The following is a 27,965-nucleotide window of genomic DNA, read 5'->3' on the forward strand; positions in this document are numbered from 1 at the left end:
ATCTATACACCCTGTAAACTTTAAGTCGCTGCCTCATGGAACAACTTCCTTATAAAAAGAGGGTGTACACATGTTACACACACCCCAACTGCTACAGCAACAAAAGATCTGACATTGCAAAAGATTTCCAAACTCTTGTACTTATGTCTGTGTCCCATATATAACAGGAGCCAGAAAATCCAGACACAGATCCGTGTTGACCAGGGCTTACACTAGTAAGGAATGCAGAGAAAGAGCCATGCTCCCAACATTCATCATTGATGCATTTTTCCTTGTTGTTTTAAATTAAATCTGTGCTGAAATAATGAAAGATGCTTTTATTTCAGCTTTTCTTTTTAATGCCTTGTTCCTTGTAACTCAGGATTGCCCGAGGCTCACACACAGAGCACTGACACATCAGCTTCTCATGAAGGAAGCCGTGTCCAGCCTGCAAACAGGGATGTAACTTCAAGCAAACACACAGAAAGGCAGGGGAAGACCAGGGGCTGCAAAGGAAAAGGGAGCTTAAAAAAAAAAGGGCATCTTTGTTTACTTGACCAAAACAGAGAAGGCAGCAGGGCTGCGTTTTCATTTCAGACTGGGAGGGAATCTACAAGGAGAAAACCTCTCTCCTGCTCAAGAGCATAAAGTCAGCTTCGGATAACTTGCACAAGGTGTTTTTCGGTAAAGGCTTTAGAGGACCAGCCGTGCCCCCGCCTCGGAGCAGCCTCAGGGTACGGCTCGCTCCGCTCCCCGCTCCCCGCAACCGGCACCAATGGGGCGCGGCAGGCGGGGCCAGGCGGGGCCATAAATACCAGGTTCCTGGCTCAGGGCGAGGAGAAGCCCGTTCCCAGCAGCAGCCAACGCTCCGGGCAGCACCTCAGAGGGCTTTCCCCGCCGGGCCGAGCCTGCTCGCACCCCCGCACACCGCCGGCATTCCCGAGGGAGCGCGGCTGCCGCCCCGCGCAGCCCGTCCCGCCCGCAGGATGCGCAGCGGCGCGGTGCTGCTGCCCGCATCGCTGCTGCTGCTGCCGCTGCTGCTGCTGCTGCTCAGCCCCGCCGGCCGCCTGGCCAGCGCCTGCAGCTGCGCGCCCGCGCATCCCCAGCAGCTCCTCTGCGACGCCGCCATCGGTGAGTCCCCCCAGGGAAAACCCCTCCGGGAAAAAAAAAACCCGCTCCGGGAAAACTTCCCGGGGCTCCAGAGGGCTCGGGGCTGCCCCGGGGAGGGTGCTCGGCCCCCGGCGCTCAGCGTCTGCGGATCCCTTGCAGGGGAAGGAACAGGAGCTGCCGTGCTGCTGGTCTGGCTTTCCCGGGACATTCCGTGGTGGCAACCCGCTGTATTATTTAGTGCCTTGGTTGCTTTCTTTTATTCTTTTCCTCTTTTTTTTATCACGGACAGTTTCTCTCTCAGATCCTGACTTAAGAGTGAGCAGGGCAGCAAACCTGAACTTGCCAGTGGCTGCTGTCAACATACCTGCCACTGAATATTCTACAGGCAAACCATGCATGACAGCGTTTTTAATAACATTTTAGGAGGAACAAAATCAAAAACCCAACCAAAAGAAAAACAACAAACCCAAACCAAAAGAAAAGCCCCCAGTGATGACATGCTGAGACACTTGATCTTTGTTCTGCTCTACTACAACTTCTTAGCTTGGTTGTGGGGTTCTTCTCTTTTTCCAAAAATACTTGAGCAGGAAACTGGCAGGCCCTTCTGCTTCTGCAGCTCTGTACGAATGTAACTTCCCAGTCTTGAGCACAATCGTGTTCCACGATACTCAATCAGCACGATGGTTGTCAAACCACAAGAAGCTAAAGATCTCAAAATTAGACTGCTTGGGGGTAAGAAAATGTGACATTTTGCAGTCTTTGGCTTTCATTAGCTCAAGCTCAGGCTGGTTAGCTTCCCTCTAGTGTGAACAGTAAATGTAGAACATGAGTTTCTAAAGTGTCACAAAATTAGCATCTCTATGGGGCAGGCAATACCTCCTGCATACTGATTAATTGCTTTTATACCCTGACAGAAAATCTTTGTAGCCATGACAAACTCTAAGCTCTGTTTGTGGCCATCAGTTAAATTGGTTTTTAATCTGGTTGTGTTAAGCAACCTTTTTCATTAAGTTACCTCCACCACGCGTTGCAAACTTGTGTTTGAGTTTGGAAAGGAAACAAGTTGTGCTACCAGGAGCTTCACTACATGTGTACGTGTAGCTGTCCCAGTCTGCTGCATTCCTCTGCCTAAGGAAGTGGCAGTTTTTAAACAGACTAAATGTAGAGACTTTTCTAAACAAACCATTTCACAGCATAAAGGACACTTGAAACATTCAGCATGAGCAGTCTTCCTCAGGAAAGCCATTCTGGCCATTCTTCTTAGATATATTAAGGTTTATTCCATTCCTAGATATATATATTGCAAATAGTAGATATATGCTACTCTTGATTTCTATTTAAATACTGAAGATTGTAAAATAAAACTACTTTATATTTGGACTTGATGCTCAAGCTCTCACGTAATATTGCTATTTAAGTAAACTGCACTTTTGGCTAAGGAATGCTTATATCAAGGATCCCTTTAATATTTACAATTTTAAAATAGCATTTCTATATACTAAAAAATGATAGAGAAATGTAGCTATTCCTTAAAAAAAAAAAATGTGCAGAGAGTGAACACATAAATCCTGCTCTAAACATTTATGGATGAATTATTTTATTTGCTTTGGCCACACTATCTCGCACAGCTCTGTCCCCTGGGGCAGAGGGCTCTGCCTCCACAGCTCCTCTTGCTTTGAGGCCACACCTGTGTCCTTAGGGCTCCTGGTTCTTCTAAGGGGTTGGGAAACCCAGGCCATGCTATCAAGTATTCCTCAAACTTCCCCTGTTAGTATCACCATACTCAAATATTAATTTTTCAAAAGATTTAAGAAGATCAAAGTTTAAATTGAAGATCTGCACTTCAATTTCAACATTTTCATACTTCCAAAATACTGATGAACAAAGAAAGGGACAGCTCTTCAGCCACCGAAACCGATGGGAGTTGAATGCTAATCCAGCTATTTGCTGAGACTATTCCATTTTTTTCCAGCTATTTTTAAGTTCATACATCTCTGTTCCCACCAACACACTCAAGTGTTTCCTCACAGAACAAACCCTTAGCACATCTTTTTCAAAAAAAGGAAACCACCTCTTGCCTCTAAATTCCATGGTAAAATACAAACTGAGACAAAGTCTTGCTCACAGAGCTACCAACCACTAGATGTACTTCAGCTACTGCATTATTTCTCACTTTCACAATATATCTGTAACAGTTTGAATTTCCTTTTGGATCAGTTGTGATTTGAGTGCTGTGAAAATTGGGGGTGGAGGGGGCTGAAGCAATAATTCCTTGAGCCACTAACTGAATGTGTGAAGCCACTCAGACACCTCAGCACTTATATGAGCTACCCTAGAAAAAAAAACAAGCAGAGAAATTAAGTCTGGGACAAGCTCTTTTCACTTTTACTTTTGTTCACATGATTAGTGCTGTGACACTGTCTTTTACTGTCAGGAGGCCTTTGTGGCTTTACCCTCTTTGTAAATCCCCCCAGCTACCATCCAGCCCGAGTACCTGGACGCAAGCACCAGGCTTCTCACTGACCTGGGGTCAGAGGGAGCTTCTGGTCCCTGATGAACCAAGGAAAGAGTGAAGAGCCCTGCAGGTGTTCCATGGCTGCACACTGCAGGAAAAAGCAGTAACCATGCGTGGCAAACCCTGCTGGAGTACCCTGCCAGTCCTGCCACTCATCTCACCTCCCCACCTAGCCTGGAGAAGGTGGGATTTTCAACCCATTTGAGCAGTTTTCATGAACTTTAAATTTCACTTCAAAGAGAGGTACATCCTCATTTGCAGAAGCCCCTAGCACCATGAGACCCAAAGGTGCTGAGGTCCTCCTAAAACGTGCTGTAATGTCCCCAAGCCCCAATGAACACCTACACTTCTCAGAAGAACGTTCACCAGAAGCAGAGCTGGGGGGTTATGAACTAGCAGCTCCCTGCTCTGTGCTTCTCAGGCTCAGTGCTCCCCCCTTGAAGACCCCAGCAGGCTTTCTCCTTACTGAAACAAAACATGATGGGGACGTGCTGTTTAACAGGGCAGAGTCAGTAAGGAGGCACTATTGTTTCAAGCTGATACACGAAAACTCCTCTGGTAATGGCTTTTTGGGGTTTATCAGCTAGTGCTGAGATTTCCCTTTTTGCCCCAGCCTTCCTGGACTCAGTTCTGAACCAAAGTTCACAGCAAGTTAGACAATCCATAGAAATAAATGGTGGATGTGAGAGGACTGGTTCTTTTCTAAAGTCTGTCACTCTTAATTCAAGCTGTTTTTTCCCCCTCAGGCACAAGCAAGGCCATTATTTGGGTAGGACAAATTGGTAAATACTTTGCATTTCTCAGCTATCTTTACAGTTAGATGTATTCTTTCTGATTTAAAGTGCCTTCTGGTTGTTGTTCTCTCTTGAACATATATAAAAAAGGATATTTTATTTAATATTGGGCACCACACTTCAACAGAAATGACTAACACATCTTGAGTACAAATAAATATGTAATATAGCTCCAGAGACTAGTTCTGCATCTTTAGAGAAGAGTGGCACATATCAAAACATGATGGAAGCTTTCCAGCTGGAGCTTGGCAGCACTCTCAGCCTGTTCAAATCTCACAAGATCACTGAGATCAGGCGCTGTAAAGATGTGCCAGATGATATATTGATATATTAAATTTTAATCACATTTAAAACTAACAGTAAAAATTTTATTTAAATACACCAGAATTAAGTCAGCTCCTTTGGGATAAAATTACAATATGCTACTTCTTTATTATTGAATCTCATATTAAAACTTTCATGGCTCAGTGTCCCAGGATTTTGCCTCTCTCCAATATAATACCTAGTTTTGTACTGGAACAGATTAATTTGTATGTTATTAGAGTGGGAAGTAACTTTGCCTGATGGGGAAAATCAGCATTGCAAAATGTATTAGAAATGCAGGCAGCACTTCTTCCTAGTGACAGTGAAATTAAAGTAGACTTTATATTTTATTCTTACTCTATTAATGTTTTACGCACTCACTGTGTTCTTAGTGTCAGTGTGTGCTGTGAGCAGTGTGATGATGCAGACACCTACTACCTTCATCTTCAGGTGGATGAGCATCTTCAGTGGGGGTTTTGGCACAAAATTAACCAGCTGTGTAATTAAGCTTCAGGTTTTTGGGAGCACAGTGTTCACATGAACAGTAAGAACTGCACCACGGAACAAAAGACCATTGAAGGAAGGGATGCAACAAACCTTGGTCTTCGAGGGTTTCAACAGAGCCCCATAAAAATTCCCCAACTCCTGAAGCTGTTGCTTGAGGGAAGAGCAAGATGGTCCCACAGTGGGTGGCTGGTGGCAGGCCCATGGCAGGTCCCAGGCCATGCCTCTGTCACCTCACTCACAGCCATGGGCTCACACTGCTTACATCTTGGAGTTGCCTACAGTCTTTTAGACTCCTCCTCCACAGCAGGGGAAGATTATAGCACTTGGCTGGTGACCTGCATTGATATTACTGTCCTGCCAAATGGAGGCAGATCTTACTGCTTCGTAGCAATCTTCTTCCTCTAGAGTGGGAAATGTTTTAAGTGAAAGAGGGGAGATTTAGATGAGATATTAGGAAGAAATTATGTCCTATGGGGGTGGTGAGACCCAGGCTCAGGCTGCCCAGGGAAGCTGTGGCTGCCCCATCCCTGGCAGTGTTGAAGGGCAGGTTGGATGGGGCTTGGAGCAACCTGGGCTGGGGGGAGGTGTCCCTGCCCATGCAGGGGGTTGGAACTGGATGATCTTTGAGGTCCCTGAGTTTCTATTCCAACAATTCTGAATTCAATGCACTGGACTTTTTGCTACTCTAGTTCTCCCTCAAAAAACAGGGAAAGCACAGCACCTGAGCATGTTTCTTGCAAGAATTATTATAAAAAAGAATACACTAATCTCTAAAGTGCTGTTAGTCACGTTTGGTAGGTTTAATGCAAAGGTGCTGAAAATGAGGTAATTCTCTTACCCTCATGTCCTCAGCAAGTGGCTAAGAAAAGCTGAATTCCAATCCTGTGCTCAATAGAGTCCCATGGGTGCTCAGAAAACAATGTTGGCACATAGGGATCATTAGCAGTCATACCCTGCCTGATATCCCCTTGTTGTTATATGACTAATATTAAGTTCATTGAAAAAAATATTTAAAAATAGACGTTTTACCCTTAACTCACATGTCAACAGACCCGTATATGATATAAATATCAAACCCACCTTTCACCTCTTGCAGATGAGGTCAGTTATACAAAAGGGGATATGTTCCTTTTCTTTTGTAAGTATGAAAGAATTACACAGTGATTTTTCTTCCCTGTTATGCATACTGCTATACACATTGAGAGTATTTTCAAATAAAATTTAAAAACCCTAACCAACACAAATCCTAGGAAGTTACTTAGTTTAAAGCAGCTACTGATGTTCTCAGAGTGAAGCTATTAAATATCTACAGCACTGCCAAGGCTCATCCCTGGTACAAATGCCTGTGTATTACAGTTAAGTTATAACTACAGGAAATGTAAGTTTCTTGACATGGTAGCCTGAAACTCCCAAGTGTTTTCAAAACCACAAAACCCCAGCGCCCTGACTGCAGAGATGCAGTGCTGTTAGGAGTGCTTACAGATACACGTATTTGAACCTGTTTGCTGACTGTTCAGTAAAGCACTTCCATGTTCCTGTTCAGTGAATCCTTGGACTGCTGCTCTTGGACTGGCAGTTTGAGGCCTTCCATTTGCAGCTAACATTTAACAAAATGTCAGTGAAACAGCTTCCTAGGATAAAGGCAGAATTTCCTGTTTGGGAGTAGGAAGTATTAACTGAGTAAGATCTACAAATAACCTTACATCTACTTGAGGGTTTAGACAGAAACGAACATTTTGAGAACTGACTTCAAAATTCCATGTCTAGTGAGTTTCCTAACTTAGTTTTCAGTTCTGAATGCCTGACTTGAATTGCATTGCCAATATCCTGCAATGCTAAGAAGTCATTTCCAATCTTCTGTAATTACTGCTCTTCAGACCCCTGCCATTTAAAAGCATGAAAATGGGGCTCAGTCTGGAAAAATGCAGTCACTCTCCTCTCCTTTGCCTGCTGAACTTTTTCATGGCAACCTTCCCAACTGCTTCAGAGTTGTAGCTGTAAAATGAGGTGGCATCATGAAACTGAACCACAGGAGAGAATTTTAAAGAGCCCAATCCACTGAGCACAGCACTCCTGTCCATTAGAATGTAGTTGACAAGAGTAAAATAATTTAGCTTTGGGGGAAAAAACCAGAGCTGAGTATTGTGTAGTAAAAACAAAACCTCTGAAGAATTACACTGGTTGTGTTAAAAATGCAGGATAAGAAAATTTAGGAACTGTGTTATTTTTCTTTCAAAGCATGCATTATTGTGCTAAGAAACTAAACCCTCATGCTTTCAAAACCAACACTCAACACACCATGTGGAAAACAAAACGCGAGCTTAGACACAAAGACTGACTAATATAAAACACAGAAGATGAAAGACTGCCAAACTCTTAATCCTATTAATCTACCAACTTTAATCCCTAACCTTCTCATTAAAAAGTATCTCAATGATGTGGGGTTTCTGCTGCCCAGAGGAGGGGGCATGCAGCTATGAATGGAAATCTACAATAACATCAGGGATGTTGTTCTACGGACTGTAGAGTATAAAGAGAGTGTTATTCTTCTGCTGAAATTAGGCAGATGTTGATTACTAGTCAAATGATGTGGTATTTGAGGCTTGTGAAGTAGAGAGAAATATTTCTGGTAACATGAGTAGCAGCTGTAAAAACAGTGCAGAAATATAAAACTGACCTTGAACATTAGGAAACCATGCTATTTTTTAGGTAATTTAAGTTAAAAGAATACCACACATCTGTTAAAAATGCACTCCCCTCTTTTACTTGAAAGTTTATGAAAACTAGATTTTAAACCCTCACTCTCATAAATTGAATCTATTCCTAATTAAAAAAGAAAACCACAAACCAACAACAAAAAAACTGCCTAATCTTCTGTTTTAACAAGGAACCAAATCCAATCAACTCTTGCCTTCAACACAAGGAATTTTTGCATTCTGAGCCAAAAACACAGAGATTCACTAAATCCTGACCTACCTGAGAGTCCTAATGAGCTTAAATATAGGGCTTCTACATTTTGAAAACCCTCAAATTGAAATGCATTTTGGGTGCAAAGTAGCACTAGTAAATAAAACACAAAAGAGCAACCAAATTCTGCAAAGCATTTAAGTTGAAAAATAATACAGTGCAAATAAATATCCATATAGAATGGTGACCAAATAATCCTTCGTATCTGCTTTAGTGACTTCAGAAATATTCAAGGATTTTTCAAAAAGGTGAGTTTGTGGAATGCAGGAAGGAATGATGAAATACCTAATTTATCACTTAGAAATAAAACGTGTTTCACTGTTGCCTTGTGTAACAGAATCATTTGCACAGTGGCTGTATTAGCTGGGTAAGGAACCCATACTGATGAACATATTAAACCTTTTCAAATGTCTTTGTGACCTTTCCCTTCAATGTGCTATATGTGCAGATCCACCCCCCATCTTCCTCTCCTTGTTTTCTGTTGTGTGTAGGGTCAGTAGAGTTGAGGTCTGACCCAATACTCACTTGCAACTGATCCTCCCCTTCAGAGATTTCCATGGAGTTCTTTCAGCCCAAGTGAGAAAACTAACATACAGATTTGGTTTTTCAGTCCCAGATGGGCCTGTTATTTCACCACACTCACCTTGTCAGGCAGCTGGAAGCACCACCAAGGCCAGGCAATGCTCTTCCATACATTGCTTTCCATAGAATAAAGGAAAAATGCCTACTATTGTTACATTCTTCAACAAGCTCTGTGGTTACAGATCCGAAACACTTGTGTCCAAATAGTCCACTAAGTTACACTATTTTTCTCTTGTGTGATTTCAGAGAGTGTAGTTCAGTTAATTAGGGTGCTGCTGATCCAGGTATTTTTCAGATGGCTTTAAGCATTTATTAGTGGAATACCAGAAAGCCAAAATAGAAAGCAGGCAAAATTAAATTGTCTTTACATCCTAACTAGCGTAAGCATCTCTTGGACTAAAAATTCCATGACTTTGGGTCTCAAGACTTGTGAAGGAAAAGTGAATAGTAACAATGGAGACTTACAGTTAAGAAATCCATCCTGCAAACAGAGGAAAAGATGTTTTCAGATTCACTCAGGACTGGGCCAGTTTTGCTGCAGCTGTGCTCTGTTTGCATGAGAATCGAACTAGAACAGCAGCATCAAACATCTGACCTGGGTTACAGTCTGGAAATGAAACTGCTGTTTGCTGCTCTGTCTTGTTGAAAGCTAAATTGATAGATGAGCTGTTTGCTAAACACAGTTGTTGGCTGCTTAAAGACAATTCAACAGCATCTTGCCTGGTTCTCAAAAGAGCAAGGAAAGTATAGGGGTTTCATGTTAGGTTTCCTCTCCCAAGAGAATAAGGATGGTCTAACATCTCAGCAGATAGCCTGAAGTGATCACCTCTCTCTATTGAAGCAATCACCTATATCTTCTTTTCAATAGAAGAGAACAATGAAATGGCACAATTAAAAGCTTACATAATAATTCAGAAACCAAGACTACAAAGGAATGGCTGCAGTCTCCTCTACACTACAAGTACCAAAAGCCAAAGCTGTGTGGAACACTGGCATTGTATGGCTGTGACCACAGACAGATCTGCCAGATGTAACTCCCAGAGCAGTGTAGGGTCCCATCCATCTCACCACCAAACCACTACTCCTGTCAGGAATTAGGCAGCACTCCTGTGGGAATCTAGGTGTCATCTTGGATCTCCCCCAGTTACCACACAAACCATTTTAACAAAAGGCACCAGTTTTCATTCACAGTACCTGGACTCAACCTATATTCTATCTCTCCACAAGATACAGACTCCTCTGTGTAAGAAGAAGAACAACCAAGCCCCATGAATACTATAAAGTTGTTTTTCAGAGGTGATGATGGTGACCAGCAAATTTTGATTTAAAAATCAACAAAACCAATGGAGGGTAAAGCATTTGGACACCCAAGGCAGAAGTGGTCTCCAGCTGACTAGAAGTACTTAATGCAGAAAGAACTATGGCCTTTATAAACTATACAAATAAATATTTTTAAAAATAGAAGAAAAGAATGACACATACATTTTGCATTAAAAGAACAGAACCTAAACCACACGGATGCCAAATTCTTGTTCAAAGTTAAAAACTGGTTACAATAATGAACAGAAGATGAAGCCCTTTCAGTGTTCCAGTAAAATCATAACAACCAAATTCTGAAAGATCACAAATACATTGGAATCAGTTTCCAAAGAGCAGGTTGCCTGTGAGTTTAACTCAGGTTACCTATAATAAAAAAAGAGATAAAGAAATACATGCCTGCAAGTTGGAAACCAAGTAATTGAAGCAATAAAAAGTAGAGTCGTTTTTGAAAGCATGGAGTCCAGACCTTTTTGCACACAGAACAGACCACTTCAACTCAAAGTATGAGAAATGGAGATACAGCACTAGCAGAGCTGGTTTTTTTTTTGGACTCAGAGCAGAGAAAACTGAAGGAAAGTGGGAATAGGATAAAAAAATAATGGCGTTTTTATGAGGCTACAGTTGGCAAAACCTTCAGCATGAAGAGAGAAACCAGGATATTTGCTGTCAAGGGACTTGCTTTGAAAAGGCCTTAAACAAACATTTCAGGTTAAGGGCAACATATTAAGCCATGACATTATTCTCATGGTATTGGCACTTGCTAGTATTACTCATGACCTTGCTTCATTAAAACACAGCAGACACTATCCCTGCTCCAACAACATCTGTAACAGACACAAAGATTTCCACAACCACTTACCCTGCCAATGGGTACATATTCTCTTGCTAAGTGAGCAGGATGTGAGCTCAAATACCTACACACAGCACAGACACATCTGCATTTCACACCTCTCTCTGGCAGAGATTTCCAATAACTGAGACAGCATTGCTGCTAATTCTTTTGGAAGCTACTACATGCAAGTTAAGCACTGGAAACACAAATGTAAGGAAAGAAAAATCTTCATTCTCCTAAAAATTATGTCTAAGTCTCTAAAACAATCTGCTTTAAAAAATACCAGACTGTACGTAAAGCTCTGTGTTACGTGTTTAAGTACCCACTTGAAAACATTATTTTAATAGAAATCAATAATGTTTACCTTTCTTATTAGGGCAAGTTTTATTATTTTGGTAGCATTAGTGATAATTGTGAGTTTAAAGCAAAGTTATGTCACTCCTTTTGTATTGCTAATACTTCTTCCTTTCATATCTGAGAAACTATAACCTTTTACATACACAGATATATGACCACATATTACACGAATATTTAGGCAAGTTGGTTTCCTTTCTGCATTGGTGAAACTCAAAGCTTTACAATGGCAAAAGAGGCACTTAAGTCTGCTGTATTACTGAACAATGTAGGATAGGTAGTTAAAAATATGGCAGAGTTGCATAGGGAAAGTAGTAATGCTGTTCAGATGGGACACATGCTCTGAAGTATGGAGTAAGACTTTTACAACCTCGTGTACATTTCAGAGGTTCTGTAAGCAGTCTAAATCAGCAGTAATGCTTTAAAGTGGGTCCATTCATTTTTGTCTGTTGCACCAAGTTCTGTACAGATTCCTCTTCCTTCTTAAGGCTAAGATTATTCTCCTTACCTTGCTGACTCTTTTCCTTCTCTGCAAGAAAACTTAAGCATATCATATGTCTCATTTCTAAACTAAATAAAGTTTGTGAGGTGTTTTTTGTTGTTGTTGTTTTTTGGACATCTCTGTATTCATGGAACCTAAGTATTCAAAACACTGTTCTTGGGTTCCTCTGGCAGCTTTGATAGGATTACTTGATGGCATTCTTCTTCAGGGGACCAAGAGTGTGTATGCTTAGGCCAAATATACTGGGTATAGTATCTATAGCATCCAGACACAAAGAAGGCAAATGACATAGTGTGTCTATACCCTGTCCTCAGACTGCACCTTGGGCTCCTAGCATTATTTCCCCATAACCAGAATCTAGGTGAATATAGCAGATGAGGCCAGTTCTGCTGGCAGACTTTTAGCTAGTTTGCTTTCTGGTTGTTCACATTTCAATTCTTGGCCAGTTTCAGATAGGTACCTGACTTAAATTGGAAGCAAATCTGACCTCTCATGGTGTATGCTGGGCAGACTACTCTGAACACAGAATTCCACCTGGAGCAGCTCTTGGGTTGTAAGGAGGAATGAATTAACAGCCTCTTCTGTGATTCCTCCACTCTCCAGTCTCATGCTGAACCCACTGAATTAATTCACCCCCAAACTGAAGATGTTGAAAACCTCATTATCCCACCAGACCTGCCCCTCTTCTTCTCTTACAGAGTAAATAGTGTTTTAACACTTGTGTACTACAAGGAAGGGGTGGTCCTGAATTGTGCTGATCACCAAGAGAGAAAGAGTGACAGTGTTAATAAACCCTTTCTTTCTTAATCTTACAGGTAAACACTGAAGGTAATTACCTACCCGTTGGTTGCAAGTGTTTGTTAACAGACAAGTCTTGGCTTAGTTTTGTTCTGGCTGTAACATAACCTGTGGCACTACCACACTGTGCTGCATCCTCCAGTAATTTCACAGTACTTTATCCCAACAGTCAAATGAAAGTCATCATTGATTAGTTAATGTATCAAGTCTAGAAGTTTCTGTTATGATACCACAAAATAATTACAGGCATATACATTTCAGAAAACCTTTTACAAATAATTTCAATTAGGAGTCTCTGTGTCCTTAGAAATGGACATATCTTTTCAGATGGTGTACATTTGGATTAACACCAGTAAAAATTACCACCAGGTGAACTGAGGAACTTTCTATTAATTTCTATTTTGAAACACCCAACTAAGTAGGAAGATAACCCCCATTTCATAGTGGGGGTTACAAAAAGAGCATAAATACAAAAGAGTATTAATATAATTTTCAGATGATTCATAGGAAGCCCTTCTCCACCCACTATTCAGAAAGAGAGATGGAGAGCTCAGAGTGGAGGAAAAAGTGTATGTCGAAGACAAGGCAAACATCAGAGGAACAGGAAAAGCCATTTCACACAGCAACCTTCCATGGCCTGTGAGGTCCAGGGTCATTTCAGTTGTTTGTTGTTTACTATGCAATTATTTTAGATTGTCAGACCTAGAAATTTGACCTTTACAGCTTCAAACAAACAACTTGGACTCTGTTCTCCTGAAAGTTCTTCTCATAAGTGCTTTCAGTGAGGGGATTAATGCAAGATGCACTAGAACTGCTGTCATATTCCAACCATGCTTTCAGAATCCTCTGGTCAGAACAAAAGAACTGCTGAAGTGCAGGAACAGAGGCAGCTAGATAGGAATGACTGCAATGTCTGTAGCAGTGGTATTTACTTCCTTTGGATATATAAAGTAGTGTTGGTTCCCACTTGTGTTTGCAACGAGGCAAAATCCAAAATAATAAACCTCTTTCATTAATGTCTTTTAGGAAAACAGTCTCTATACAGGCTTTTGATAAAAAACCTCAATCAACAAGGCTTTTGGACAAGAAGAACTTTTGAACTGAAACACCAAGTTTTGAACAAACTCAAGGTCTCTGCAGTTGGGACTCCTGCAGTTGTCACTGTGGCATTTCCCTGTGACCTATATTCTAGGTGTGACCCTCCAGGAACTGGGAGACATTTATGTAGCAATTTTAAGCTACTGCACCACAAAGAGGAAAAAAAACCCTCTGAGATAGAGAAGTTTTTAGTGATCTTACAGCAGAAGGGTGAGAAAAAACAACTGCATATCATCGATGTGAATATTTTCATTTGGGTGAAAGGACACAACGTTATATATAAATGGTCATTTGAATACAGGGGCCCTCAAAATTATGTACTTACATATCATGTGTCCCTAGTTCTGCTTTACTTCTTACTGCATCTGCCAAGTGATATATCATTTCGGTAGAACACTTGTCTTCTATTTCTGCACATTTGGATGATTTCTTCTATCTGTTCCCACAAGTATTTGGGATGTCATCCTCAACTCTCAACAACAATACATTCTGATTTAGATCCTTCCCTTTTGTGCTACTTATTCCTTGTCTCTGCAAGAGCAATAGCATCTGGCAACAGCTTGATTGAAGTGTTCAACATCAAAGAGACAGGTAGAAATAAATCCTCCTTATATTTTGGGTAATTAAATTAAAGGGCTAAATGGAGCCAACAAAACACAAGAAGGACAAGAGCTGCATGAGTCATTATCATGACCTTGTTTGTAATTTTTTACTAACTTACATTTTCCTTTTCCTGTCAACATAAGTTTTTCAGTCTCATTTCAAGGGTTTTGTAGCAAAACTGATTGTGATTATGAGCTTATGTGATATGAAAGAAACTTCCCTGATCTCTTGAAAGAAAGACTGCTTAAAAGTGATAAGGATTAGATTTCTATTTGGACAGCTAAGCTGTATTCTGTTAACTCAGTCTGAAGTGAACTGGAGGCTGCAACTCTTCCCCAAGATGCCTGTTTGAAGGACATTGCTGCTGCTAGTTCTGATCCCAAATCTCTAAAGTGATTAAGTTATCTGGACACGTCAGGACTCACTGCTCTTATTTTCCTAATGAGGGCTGACCTGCCCCAAGCAGCAAGAACACTCAGCAGGAAGGATAGAGGAAGAAACAGAGACTTTCATTGGCAGCTTAGGTAGCTGTCTGGTTTTGGTGCAGTGTCAATGATGGAGGGACTGTCTCTAACATTTGCAAGTGGCCTTAGAGGGGCATAGGAGGTGGTAAATCCCAGGGCAAACCAGGAATACAAAGGACTAGCACAGTCCCAGTATTACAGCTTCCTCTGCATGCAGAGCCACACTCTGTTCTTCATGGACCTCAGAATCTACTGCAAGGCCAAGGGACAGGATTTAGCCCTTATTTTTACAAGAAGCAGCCACAGCATCCCAGTCTAGACAACCTTGTCTTTCCATTCATAAACCTACCTATTGCAGAAGGACTGGAACTCATCAACTAGGGAGCTTTGCTTTAACCTGCAATTCCCTAGCCAACAATAAATTAGTTTATGAATTGTAAGTACATCAGTTTATCACTGATACAATGAACGCTCCAGTGCAGATAATATTTCAAACTGGATGCATCCATCATGATAATAATCTGTAGATGTCTTTTAATTCTAGAAGAGAGTGAAATATTTTTCTTCTGATAGAAATCATGCCCCAGAAACAAAAATATTGAACTAAACTCAACTTACCTAAAACAACACTGTACCAGTAGTCTGTATTTCACATAGTACTGTGATCTTAACACACTTGACAACTTTGTTCAGGATGCATCCTGAGTGCTTTTAAAGTCCAAACATTCGACAAAAGAGATTTTCAAAACTCCAAGAGTCTGCCTCCCCATCTGTCCATCTTAAAAGTTTATAATTTTCTTAGCAGCATTTTAATTTTTATTTCTATTTTACTTATTTTTAGATTTATATGTTTAAAATAAGAATGCACATAAGAACAAGAAATAGTAATTGCTTATGTCCAATAATATCTTAAATATTTTCCTATGAAGTATTTTTCATTATATAGTTGCCAATATTTAGCAGATGCTGGGGAAAAAAGATCTCATGTATTCACTGGTTTTTACCTTCCCCCTTACCTTCTATTTCCTAGGATAAGAATGCTAATCTTGAGAGTAAATTCCAAATTGTTTTCCTTTTTGAAGAAGTAATAAAATTAATTGCTTTTGTTGAATGAAGTTGCCTGTCTTCAAACAGTAGTACTGTGACCAACAGGCTAAGGAAAAAGGCTAAATAGCATAACCTTAAAACTTGCATAGGTACAATCATGCTCTCTAAAAGAGTATAATAAACATAGATCATTTAATAATACTGAACTGTAAAAATGAGAGTAATTATTCACTAAACACTTTCCCTTTGTTAATGCCTTAGAAACAGCTGAGTCTAAAAAGATACTACTCTTAGGGAAGGTATCAATTTCTGTGGACAAAGTGCAAGGGTTTACTCGCTCCTGATTCCCTCTGCCTGACTTGGTGTGGGGCCTTCAGTGCCCTGCTCCACTCTGTGGGTCTCCTCTTTGGTGAAAAAGAGATTTCACTGCCTGTGTCACTGTAGTGAATTTCTTCTGAAAAAGCCTCTAGCATGAGTAGTTCCTCATGGTGGTAAGGAAGGTGATGCTGCAGTTTATTTACAGGTCAATAATTCGTGTAGCTGATTTCAGAGAGAAACCACACAGGTTTGGGAACAATGCAGTTAATGTCTAACCTCCTACCCTTGCTGAATATAAACACTCTTGTATTGTATAAAACCCAACACTTTTCTCCTGACTGTTTAAACACAAATACAGCTGATGTTACCTTAACTAATTTCTGTCCTTTACCCCAGTTCAAAATTACCTTTTGTTGATGCAGAATGGTTGGGAGACATTTACTAATGAGGAAAGAAGGAATAAAAAAAGTCTTAATACATTTTTAATAATGTGTCCAATAGCCAGGTTGACTGACTAATCAGACTTTGTCCCACAGCTCTGATCACAGGAACTTCCTTCCAGCTCAGTCACCTGAGTCTTCAGCTACAAAGTGGGGATAAAAAGCTGAATTCTATAAAAGCACCATGAATTGTAAGACAAGGAGTTCCACAGAAATGCCACATCCTGCCATATTAGAATGAATGTCTTTTGAGCAATGGTAGATGATTTTAAGGTGGAAGGAACTGGAGGCAGGCTGAACTATCTGCCTCAGAACACCAAGGCCATCCAGATGTATGTCAGCCATGCAAATTCCTCATAAGGAACCAATAACTGACAGATAGAATGATATTATTACACTAACCAAGCAGAGGTTGTTCTCAGCCAAACAGAGGAGAAGCCAAGCCAGCCATGGTGCACTTGAAAAGAAGTGCAGACGAGGAGGAATCCTAAGTTCTAACCACCCTCTGAACCACGAGTGAGGCGAGGGAGATGGCTGGGCCCAGGAATGCTCCTTCAGGAAGTGCTCGTGGTTAAAAACAGAAGCAACCACATGAATAAGAGGTTTTAGGAGACAGCTAGACGACATTGATTGAAAAGAAATATTAAAGCACAGGAAAAAAGGAAACCAAGAAGGATTGAAAGGCCCAAAAGATCTGTATGCATTTGAACCTGGTTTCAGGAGAAAAGTAAAACCCAAATAACTGAAGATTCAGACATCCTATGACACCAACATATTCTTGTAGTTAGAAAATAAATAATTAATAATTTGGTCTTTCTTTGCCCTCTAGAAGCTTTCTCTTAAACAAAAAAATGACTTAAGACAAATGATAATATCTGTAGTCTCAGAAGAGTGAATGAAAGACTATTCTCTTCTTGTCTTCTGATTTCATACACAGAATTGATGCTTTAATATTCCCTTGCACACTCTTTCAGAGTGTGAGTGTCAAGTACACTTAATGATCAGCAGAAGTGCCCCTTTTCATCGCCCACTGAGCACAATGATGGTGTTTTAGAAAATTCTATGGAATTCAAGTTTTCCAGAGACTTTGATGGACAGTTTTTGTCAAAACTGAACGGTAACTTAATTCAGATTTCCAGATTTATGGAAATTCAGGTTCATATCACAGGCAGCCCATTTGCTTTTAATTTCAGGAGTTAGCTCAATTTAGTGTTCTTATAGCAACAAGCCTTAAAACCAATGCTAAAATCTATCAATATAATTTTCGCTATTGCTTGTAAAATTAAGGGTATGCTTATTTTTCTCTATTTTTCTGTATTACAGTGATTAGAGCAAAAATATCCAGTGAAAAGGTGGTTCCTGCCAGTGATGATCCTCTTGACACCCACAAAACGATCCGGTATGAAATCAAACAAATAAAGGTACATGGAATCACTTAGCTATTTTGAAATTCAATGCTGATAACCAATGTATATGACTGCAGTTCAGCCATAGTGCTTTAAGCTGGAACAGGCTTCAGTTAGACCAAAGTGAAGTACATGGAATTAATCAAAATAGGGATTTAAAACCAAAAAAAATCAGGGGGAGGGGGGAAGAAAGCTATTTTGACATTCATCACTTAGTTACTAAAGGATATTTTGATGCAATTCTTTGTTATTCTCAAATGCTTTAAACAGACTTTATGAAGACATACTTCAGTCTAGGAATGGTGTTCAGTACTTTCCCTGTTTCTGGTCTGTAGTTGATGACCTATGTGGCATTATGATTTTGAAACTCTCTGGATGATTCAGACATTATAGAGGAATGTATTTCCAGCTGAAATAGCCAGGACCTTGGTTCATAAGTGAACAGGGATAGCTGCAGGAAGATCAGTCCTTCCCTGATACTCACACAAACAAAACTCCATTTGGATCAACATTGCTAGGAAGCAGACACAAAGCTGGAGCACACAAAATTACACTAATCCAGAATCTCACAGGATTTTTCCATTATTTGTTCAGCTCCAGTAGAGAGACACACTCTTTAATGTACTTTAAGAAGAGATACCTCCAGCCCATTCAGGTCATCATCAAACTCCCACTGATGTTAAAAAGCTCACTACCTACCTGTTTCTAGAACACACAACAAATAGGTGGTCTCTTTCAGTTAAAATGTAGTGTGCATTTGTGGGTTTCTGGTTTATATTGTTTGTTTCCAGTTTTCCAGGGGGCTTTATCTCTCATTTTTCACAGACTGTTCTTTTGCATTACTTGCATGGACTTGTATTAGTACATTTACTAGGAATACTTCAGTAGATCATTGTGAATGGCTACATGCTTTAAAAAAAATTCAGTCCTTCAAATTGTACCAACAGATCGCCTCACAGGACTTTTGCAAAGAAAAGTCAATGGTAAACAAGAATATCTCAAAATATTCACAAGTGTGATGATCATACATGACTGCTGTTAAGGTTTTATAGCAATTTCAACAAGCTGATTCTTTTTACCTTGCTATAACAAACCCCAAAACTCTTCATCATCTGCCACTTTGTCTTCTAGAACTATTAAGGATATTTTCAAGCGTTTCTTTACAGAAATAAGTCTAGAAATATGAGAACAATTCTCCTTCCTCCCACTAGCACTTTAATTTTCTGTTGCTACCTTGAAACACTTGAGTAAACCCATAGCTCAGCAGAAAACAGAAGAATGAGAAATGTTCTTCAGTAACAGCACACTAAAATATCTGGAATGTATTCATATAATGGAGCTACTTTAGAGTTTCTCCTGAATTTTTGTAAGTTGAGGCCTATTCAAAACTCAGGCATCACTAAGAGTTCTTCATTTAATTTCACAAAGCTTTAGAAGGCAAGTCAGCAAGGACTGATGGACCACTGAGTGGATAAGAGACTGGCTGGATGGCTGCACCCAGAGAGTTGTGGCCAACGGCTCAATGTCCAAGTGGAGGCAGGTGACAAGTGGTGTCCCTCAGGGGTCAGTATTTGGACCAGTGCTGTTTAACATCTTTGTTGGAGACATGGACAGCAGGACTGAGTATACCCTCAGCAAATTTGCTGATGATACCAAGCTGTGTGGTGTGGTTGACTCCCAAGAGGGAAGGGATCCATCCAGAGGGACTTTGACAGGCTGGAGAGGTGGGCATTGCCAACCTCATGAAGTTCAACAAGGCCAAGTGCAAGGTCCTGCACCTGGGTTGGCACCAATCCAGGCTGGGGGAAGAATGGCTGGAGAGCAGTCCTGAGGAGAAGGACTTGGTGGTGGTAGTTCATGAGAAGCTGGACATGAGCCACCAGCGAATGCTGGAGCGCAGAGAACCAATTGTGTCCTGGGCTGCATCAAGAGAAGTGTGGCCAGCAGAGCCAGGAAGGCGCTTCTGCCCCTCTACCCTGGTGAGACCCCATCTTGAGTGCTGTGAACAGTTCTGGTGCCCTCAGCATAAGAAAGATATGGACCTGTTGGAGAGAGAGGGTGCAGAGAAGGGCCACCAAGGTGATCAAAGAGCTGGAGCAGCTCTGCTATGAAGACAGGCTGGGAGAGTTGGGGTGTTCAGCCTGGAGAAGAGAAGGCTCCAGGGAGACCTTAGAGCACCTTCCAGTGCCTGAAGGGGCTCCAGGAAAGCTGGGGAGGGGCTTTTCATCAGAGAAGATAGTGATAAGACAAGGGGTAATGGTTTTAAACTGAGAGAGGGGAGATTTAGGTTAGATATTAAGAAGAAATTCTTCACTCTAAGGGTGGTGAGGGACTGGGATGGGTTGCCCAGGGAGGCTGTTGATGCCCCATCCCTGGAGGTCTTTAAGGCCAGGTCGGACGAGGTTTTGTGCAACCTGGTTTAGTGGGGGGCTTCCCTGCTCATGGCAGGGGGGTTGGAACTTGATGATCTTTAAGGTCCTTTCCAACCTTAATGATTCCATGATTCTATGACTGGCCATACCAGAAAGGTTTACATGCTAATAAATGATGCCCTACATTATTACATACAAGGTAGACTAAAGACAAATGGGTCATAACAGTCCCACCCTTCAAATTCTTTCTCCTGGCCAGAAGAGAGTTAAGAGGAAGCAGGAGCTGAGTGGAGACTCCCACGCTGGCACGCAGCTGCTCAGCTGTGCTGGGACCCAGCTCCCAGCTCCACAGCTCTAACAGACCCAGTGAAAGGATTTTTGTTTGAAATCCCTGCAACGCCGAGTGGGCGAGTGAACAGGAGCTTCTGTGAAGTGCAGCTCTGGTGTGGGATGGCTCATAACCTCAGCGTGGCACTGAAGTAAAGCCACACAGCAACTCAGTCTGCTGCTGGGAGATCGTGCAGGAACTGCCAAAGAGTGATGTAACCTGTTACATTCTAAACATATCATGCAGAGGTGGCAGACGAGCAAAAACTAAACAGGACTGGGGATACTGAAAAATTACTGAGCAATACTCAGTTTTAAATTAACAGAAGCTTAATAGGAAAGTGTTATGGATTGCACTGTAAAGTCTGCATCAAGTTACAGAAGTAAAGAGAGTGAAGAATTTTAAATTGCTCCTGCTTGTAAACATTGGGTAAGTGTAAAGTAAGCAGTTCAAATAACATACAATACCCCAGAGGAGTGGGGCAATTCACAGATTAACATGACAGAAAAAGCTTGTCAGCGGTCTTCACTCTCAGCCTCATGGACTTGGGACCTCCTTGTATATCTCAGCTTCCTCAAAAACTTGGCTGATCAGAGCAATAAACTGGTAACACTATTTCCTGCCCTTTCCCTCAGATGATAACATTTAAAAGCATCTAAATCATAACTATATGTCCAATGGTAGAATCCTCTCTTGTTGCTATTACAGTCTCTCTTCTCTGGTGTGCTCACAGCCTGATTGCCCACACTGTAACCATTACGACCTGAAGTGATGATCCACTGAATGGCCCTTGTGATATCAGGCAGCCCCGAGCACAGGTTTCTGGCTAACCCTAGGCATAAACACTTCCAGGGTTGGGGATATGCTAAGAATTCACTTTATATAACACAGAAAGTAAGAACTAACTCCCTAACACCCTTTGCAGCTGTATGACCTACCTAGCTAAAACATTTTTTTCAACTCAGTATTAGTTTTGATGGATGCTTTTGAAGCCACACACACATTCACAGTCTCCTCAGCAATTTTTCTCCCTTCTAGGAAAAGGAACATAGACCCTACATTTTACTACACCTGTAAATTCAGCCAAATGCTTCTGCCTCTCTTGTACGTGTAACATTACTGTGACTGGTTTATACTACACCTGTCAAAAAAACTAGATTTCTGTTATTTTTAATCCAATGCAGTAGACTTACCATTAAAACATTGGTATTTTTTGACAGAAATACTATATATGACTTTGATTTTCATTTGCAGAAATCAGAAAAAAAGAATAACGATGCCGTTTGTTCATTTTCTATATATATGGCCTGTTAAGAAGCCATCTCTTTTTTCTTTTATTGTAATATTTACAGTGAGATACTAAGGCAGAAGAAAATACATAATTAATATGCAATTGAGTATTTGTCTTCATAATATTATTGCTATTGACTTGGTCATCACACTTATCCTGAGAAGCCATCTAAATATTAAGAGTGCCATTTTGTTCAACATTATCAGAGTAGGAACACAAGGCCCAAGTTATTACTGTCATACGTGACCTCCACACATTTTACCAAATTAAACTAGTATAAGCAAAACTGTCAAGTGCTTTCCACACAAGCTGCCTGGATGGAAACCCACTGAAAATATGAGACTTCTTTTAGAAGAGGGTGAGGTCTCATAGTGGGCAGAAGAGGAGGTGTTTGAGCTAAACACAATGATACCTACACTTGGAATGACAGATGCAGTTTTAAAGCCAGGTATCAGTCACTACGTAAAGCTAAGAAGAGAAGCCATGATATAGTTGAAAAGGCTTAGAGAACGTGAAAGATAGAAGAGTGTAATTATTAGAACAGGAACATGCCTAAGACACTGAAAGTATTACAGTCTTAAAGTATTCTAAAATCTTACAGCAACAGCCATGTACTCTCTGATCCTTGGTTATTTGTATCAGCAAGACAGGGACAGTGTCAACAGAGACTTTAGTAACAGGCTCACACCTCTCTATTCTCCCAAATCCTCACCCTGTTTTCCTACCTTAGTAAAGCTCTACCAGAACCCCAAATGTAAATTTGGGGAATTGATCCAGCCATCTTATCCCTTCAGAGAGACAGTATCTACACTTCTAGCAGAGGAAAGAATATGACTGAGAAGATAAAATGTGATTTACTGAATTAAACAGAATGCTACAATCTTAAGAAATGCTTTAACAGATACCTAAGTCAAAACCAGAGGTAGGCCAGAGCTGTAACTTCAAAAAAATCTTCAACCAATCAAACAAGAAAATCCCTCCAAAACAAACACCACACTCATTTAAATATTAATTAGATCACCATTATAAGTTGCTGTGAATATTAATTTATTTTTGAGTAGCTAAATCCATTTGTATTGCCTGTATAATGCCTCTTAAGTTAATTTATATCAAGTGAGGAGACATTAAAAGGAAAGTTGTACCCTACTCTACATTGTGGCCCAACCCAAGGTTTCTGACTGTGGGGAGAACTCCAGACAGAGGATGCTCAATAGGTCACGCTGTTACTGTGAACAGGCATCTGTGTCTGGTACCCACACCCCGGGTAAGGCAGAGCTGAGGGTACCAGCAGCCAAGGATCCAGGTTCCAAAGACATCAGGAAATCAAACGGCTCTTAGTAGGAGCAAGGAAGGCCTCAACTGAGGTGCTGGGTCAGCAACCAGGCAGATCCTCTGCAATACACGAGGCAGCCTGCTCTACCTCCATCTGACAACTTCCAGAGTGGCCAGACACACAAGATTACTTTTATCTAAGAAAATTAGACACATGTTCATTGTCATTATATAGATTTTCTATTACTTCCACTGCTGCTTTGTGCAGGATACTGACTGGATTTAGGCTTGGTGTGTTTGTTTCTTCTACTAAGTATTTCAAATTCACATCTAATATTTTTGGACCAGAAGCCCAATGACAACACCTTTGGCTTTTTTTATTCAATAAACAAGGCTTCAGAAAAATCAACATATTACCGTGAATTTTCTAGTGCCCTGTACTATTTAAATCTCCTGAGAGAACTCAAGTGACATGAACACACGTTTCAGTGAGGCCAGCTGGAGCAGAGAGAGCCCACCCTGGGGAGCTGTGAGCTCCAGGCTGTCCCACAGCTGTCAGCATGCAGCACCACGTCACTGAGCAGGGCCCCAGGGGAGCCAGGGTTTGGTTATGTCATACTAGGTGATGACAGGCATCCTGAGGTTCACCAGCATCTCACGGTTCCTTGGTTTGATCTGTCAGTAGCTTGCTTTAAGCATCATTTTCATAGTTGGAAGCAGCCCATCTGAAGGCTGCTCAGGCTTTAGGCCTCCACCCACCCCTGTCGGGGCTGCAGCCTCTTGTTCTGAGAGCTGGATCCCATTCCCAACATTTATTGGAGAAAGTTGTACTGGGCAAAACTCTGGATGTGGAAAAGCAGCTTGCTTTCGTGAGAGAATCCAAGAACAATGCTCAGTTCCTTAGCACACTTCATGTCCTTGAAGATACACACCCTTACACTCATCAAGATCGAATTTCCCACATTAATTTACGAAGAAATTTCTGCCTCTTTCAGTGATGAGGTGAATGGGGGGTCTGCATCACCCCTTAGATGGAAGATGCCAGTTGAATATAACTTGAAGAGAAAGCTTTAAAGAGCTTTTTTAAAACCACTGAAAAAGCACAGTTTAAAACCTATAATTTAAAAAAAAAAAAAAAGAGACCTGATTTCCTTGTAAAAATGATGGAAAGGGTCTCATTGTTGGCATTTTCTCATATAAGTTCAGACTACAGAGCCTTTTTTAAAGAGATGCAACATATACTTCTTTCAGATGTCACTTGCAACTGTTTCTTCTTGAATGTTTTCCACTGCTGACTTTCTGTTTCTGATAACTTTCAGATGTTTAAAGGATTTGAAAAGGTCAAGGATGTCCAGTATGTCTACACCCCATTTGATTCGTCACTCTGTGGTGTGAAGCTAGATGCTAACAACAAAAAACAGTATCTTTTGACAGGTAAAAACATCACAAAATTAATGTACCTATAAAACCAGAAGGAACTGCTTAAAATTGACTGCACAAATATGCCAATCCTTGCTAAACAAGTGCACTAAATAATACAAATACAATGCAATGTACTAACTGTGTAAAGCTGTAATTATACCCTGATCTTACATGTTCTCCATCCTCCACCCAACGATCTCAAAGCAGCTTCAAAGGAAGTTGCAGTCAGTAGCCATATAATTAGTAAATAGGAAGTATGTCATTAGTATTGAAACCCAACAGCACTGATTTTCCCAGGAAGGCAAACATGTTTAATGACACACCACCTGCCTATGTGAGTGCAGATATGGGGCTCTAAGCAATTACAGATTTTTCTGGAGTCTGGGAATCTAATTTAAGATACTACTGCATTTGTATCCAACCCTTGCTGGCAGATGATCAACCCCTTTTAAAAAATAACCTTCTTCAATCTTTAACATTTATCCAGCTTGCAATCAGCAGAATAGTTCTCTCAGTTACAATTTACACTTCTTGAAAAGAGTGTGAAACGTGACTCATCTGGGACAATTCAGATATTCTTGCTATTTAGAAAACCAGTTTTATTTGCTTGCCTTATTTTTCTTATTTTCCATACTGTAGGCCAAATTTTAAGTGATGGTAAAGTTCACATCCATTTATGCAACTACATTGAACCATGGGATGATTTATCCTTGTCTCAAAAGAAGAGCCTCAATCAGAGATATCAAATGGGCTGTGGCTGCAAGGTGAGTACAGAGGGAAACACTGTCTCATGGTGGAGCAGTGATGGGGTTTTTATACACCGTGTATTTTGTGTTGGTGGAGGATGAATAGTTAAAGAACTGGAGAGTTGGGCGGGGAGCAACTTGATGAAATTCAACAAGGGCAAGTGTAGAGTCTTGCATCTGGGGAAGAACAACCCCATGTACCAGTAGAGCTTGGGGGTTGACCTGCTGGAGAGCAGGGTAGGAGAAAGGGACTTGGGGGTCCTGGTGGACAGGAGGATGACCATGAGCCAGCAATGTGCCCTTGTGGCCAAGAAGGCCCATGGCCTCCTGGGGTGGGTTAGAAAGGGTGTGGTTAGTAGGTCAAGAGAGGTTCTCCTCCCCCTCTATTCTGCCTTGGTGAGGCCACATCTGGAATACTGTGTCCAGTTCTGGGCCCCTCAGTTCCAGAAGGACAGGGAACTGCTTGAGAGAGTCCAGTGCAGAGCCACAAAGATGATGGAGTGGAACATCTCCCTGATGAGGAAAGGCTGAGGGAGCTGGGTCTCTTTAGCTTGGAGAAAAGGAGATTGAGGGGCAACCTCATTAAAATTTGTAAATATGTTAAGGGCAAGTGTCAGGACAATGGAGCCAGGCTCTTCTCAGTGATATCCAGTGATAGGACAAGTGGCAATGGGTGCAAACTGGAGCACAGTAGATTCCATGTAAATATCAGGAAGAACTTCTTTCCTGTGAGAGTGACAGAGCCTTGGGACAGGGTGCCCAGAGAGGTTGTGGAGTCTCCTTCACTGGAGACATTCAAACCCTCCTGGTCACGTTCCTGTGTGATGTGCTCTGGGTGACCCTGCTCTGGCAGGGGGGTTGGACTGGATGGTCTTTTGAGGTCCCTTCCAACCCCTGGGATTCTGTGATTCTGTGCAATCTGCTGAACGAATGCACTGTTTCCCATGTAGATTACTACCTGCTACATGGTGCCCTGCTCGATCACTGCACCCAACGAGTGCCTCTGGACAGACTGGCTGATCGAACGGAAGCTGTACGGGCACCAGGCCAAGCACTACGCCTGCATCAAGAGAAGCGACGGCACGTGCAGCTGGTACCGAGGTGGGCCTCCCCCCGAGAAAGAGTTCATTGACATCAGCGAACCTTAAACCGGGCACTTCCCAACAAGCCTGGGAATCCAACGCCATCAAACACTGCACGCTCACAGCTTTGAACTGCCATCGTCTAATTGTATCTGTCGCTTAAAACAAAACCAAATTGTCCTGTACGGCTAAAGTCCGAGTCTGTGGAATTGGCACTCGCGCAAGACGAGGAACAAACCTCCTGGAGGTGGCCCCTTTTGTAAAGTTATGCTTTGCACAGAGAGGCTCAGGCTGAGAATGCTCCTCCATGTCCTCCAAGGCATAACAAGTTTCCCTTTTTCCAATATGAATGTACAAGAACAAAAGAATTGCCAGAGTTTTGTCCCCTGCTTCTGTTAACCTACAGATTGAGAGAAGCCTGTGGTTTATTCCAAGATTCCAAGATGGTTCATTCCATCTTTCTCATGAACTACAGAATGTTTTATAGAACTATTTTTTTTTCTGTATGGAAGTCTTCTGATACACAAGAATTATTGTACAGTGTATATGTAAACTATTATAACAATGTGTTATAAAAAAAAAAAAGATTTAAAAAAAATCCCTGTTTTTCCGTATCTGTTGAAAGAAGTTGAACACTTGACTGATTAAACAATCTGTGCTCCATTTCTGTATGTTACTTATCTCATAGTTTTTGTTAGTTACAGAGTTGTAACTTTCATGGATAACTAAGTTAAAAACCAGCCTTGATAATCAAAATCCTCTTACCCAGTTCAATATTCCTCTGGACTAGCTATGCCTTGTTGAAGGAAAAGCCAGATGTTCCCATGCTTCAGCTTTTTATGGGACCAACACCAATAATGACACTAAAAAGCTAAACCTGCTTACATTTACAGACACCAAATCCATCACCACAGCAGCTGTGGGACTTGATAACAGCCCTCAAAATATGTCACTAGGTTGCTGCATTTCAGCACTGTTCAAAGCCTTGGCTTTAGAAACTCATGCAATAGATGTAAAAATACATGTAACAGATACTTAACAACATGCACTGCAAATTTATTCTGAATAGCTCTCAAATATTTGACCAAATTTAATAGTTTAAATTCACATTAATGGTTTTTTCACTCATGAATACCCATCACACGTGGTCTTAATGAATTTGGCAACTCATGAATTTACACTAGAGAAGTGTTACAACGTAGTTTGCCTTTTAGCTTTTAACATCTTAACTTTCACAAATTGATTACTGTGGTTGGGAACTAATCTCACACATATTCAAGTTTACAAAAGTAACTTAATTCATGTTGGCAAAAAAAAAAGAAAAAAGAAATTATTTCAGTAAATGCCAAAGTTAAGACAGTTGTCCAGCTGTCTGAGTCCTAGGAACTGGATGGGAACTGTCACATGGGACATGAAGCTGTTAGAGCTGCCTTTTCTGGCATGTTTTACTCCAGTTTTCTCCATTGGGTTTCTTTCACTTCACTCCAAATTTGGCTAGAAATTACTCTCATGT

General features: G+C 41.1%; 3 protein-coding genes across 5 annotated transcripts in view; 1 reads left to right on the forward strand and 2 right to left on the reverse strand.

Moving 5' to 3' along the window:
• The window catches only part of TSEN2 (tRNA splicing endonuclease subunit 2), a 603,350-nt gene that overhangs the window by 202,988 nt on the left and 372,397 nt on the right, over positions 1 to 27,965 (reverse strand). The gene's annotated exons all lie outside the window — the stretch shown is intronic.
• The window catches only part of SYN2 (synapsin II), a 178,585-nt gene that overhangs the window by 61,590 nt on the left and 89,030 nt on the right, over positions 1 to 27,965 (reverse strand). The gene's annotated exons all lie outside the window — the stretch shown is intronic.
• Positions 830 to 27,115, forward strand: TIMP4 (TIMP metallopeptidase inhibitor 4). The gene is made up of 5 exons (XM_051627115.1): positions 830 to 1,110; positions 17,857 to 17,954; positions 24,522 to 24,636; positions 25,264 to 25,388; positions 26,321 to 27,115. The coding sequence occupies exons 1-5, from the start codon at positions 966 to 968 to the stop codon at positions 26,516 to 26,518; spliced, it is 681 nt and encodes a 226-aa protein (XP_051483075.1). The 5' UTR covers positions 830 to 965; the 3' UTR covers positions 26,519 to 27,115.

Source organism: Apus apus, chromosome 9 (assembly GCF_020740795.1).
Source record: "Apus apus isolate bApuApu2 chromosome 9, bApuApu2.pri.cur, whole genome shotgun sequence".
NCBI classification, from domain to species: domain Eukaryota; kingdom Metazoa; phylum Chordata; class Aves; order Apodiformes; family Apodidae; genus Apus; species Apus apus.

Coding starts and splice junctions, on each gene's coding strand:
- TIMP4 (XM_051627115.1), top strand. CDS start 966: ATGCGCAGCGGCGCGGTGCTGCTGCCCGCATCGCTGCTGCTGCTGCCG. Junction 1,111..17,856: donor CCTCTGCGACGCCGCCATCG/GTGAGTCCCCCC, acceptor TCTGTATTACAG/TGATTAGAGCAAAAATATCC. Junction 25,389..26,320: donor AAATGGGCTGTGGCTGCAAG/GTGAGTACAGAG, acceptor TTTCCCATGTAG/ATTACTACCTGCTACATGGT.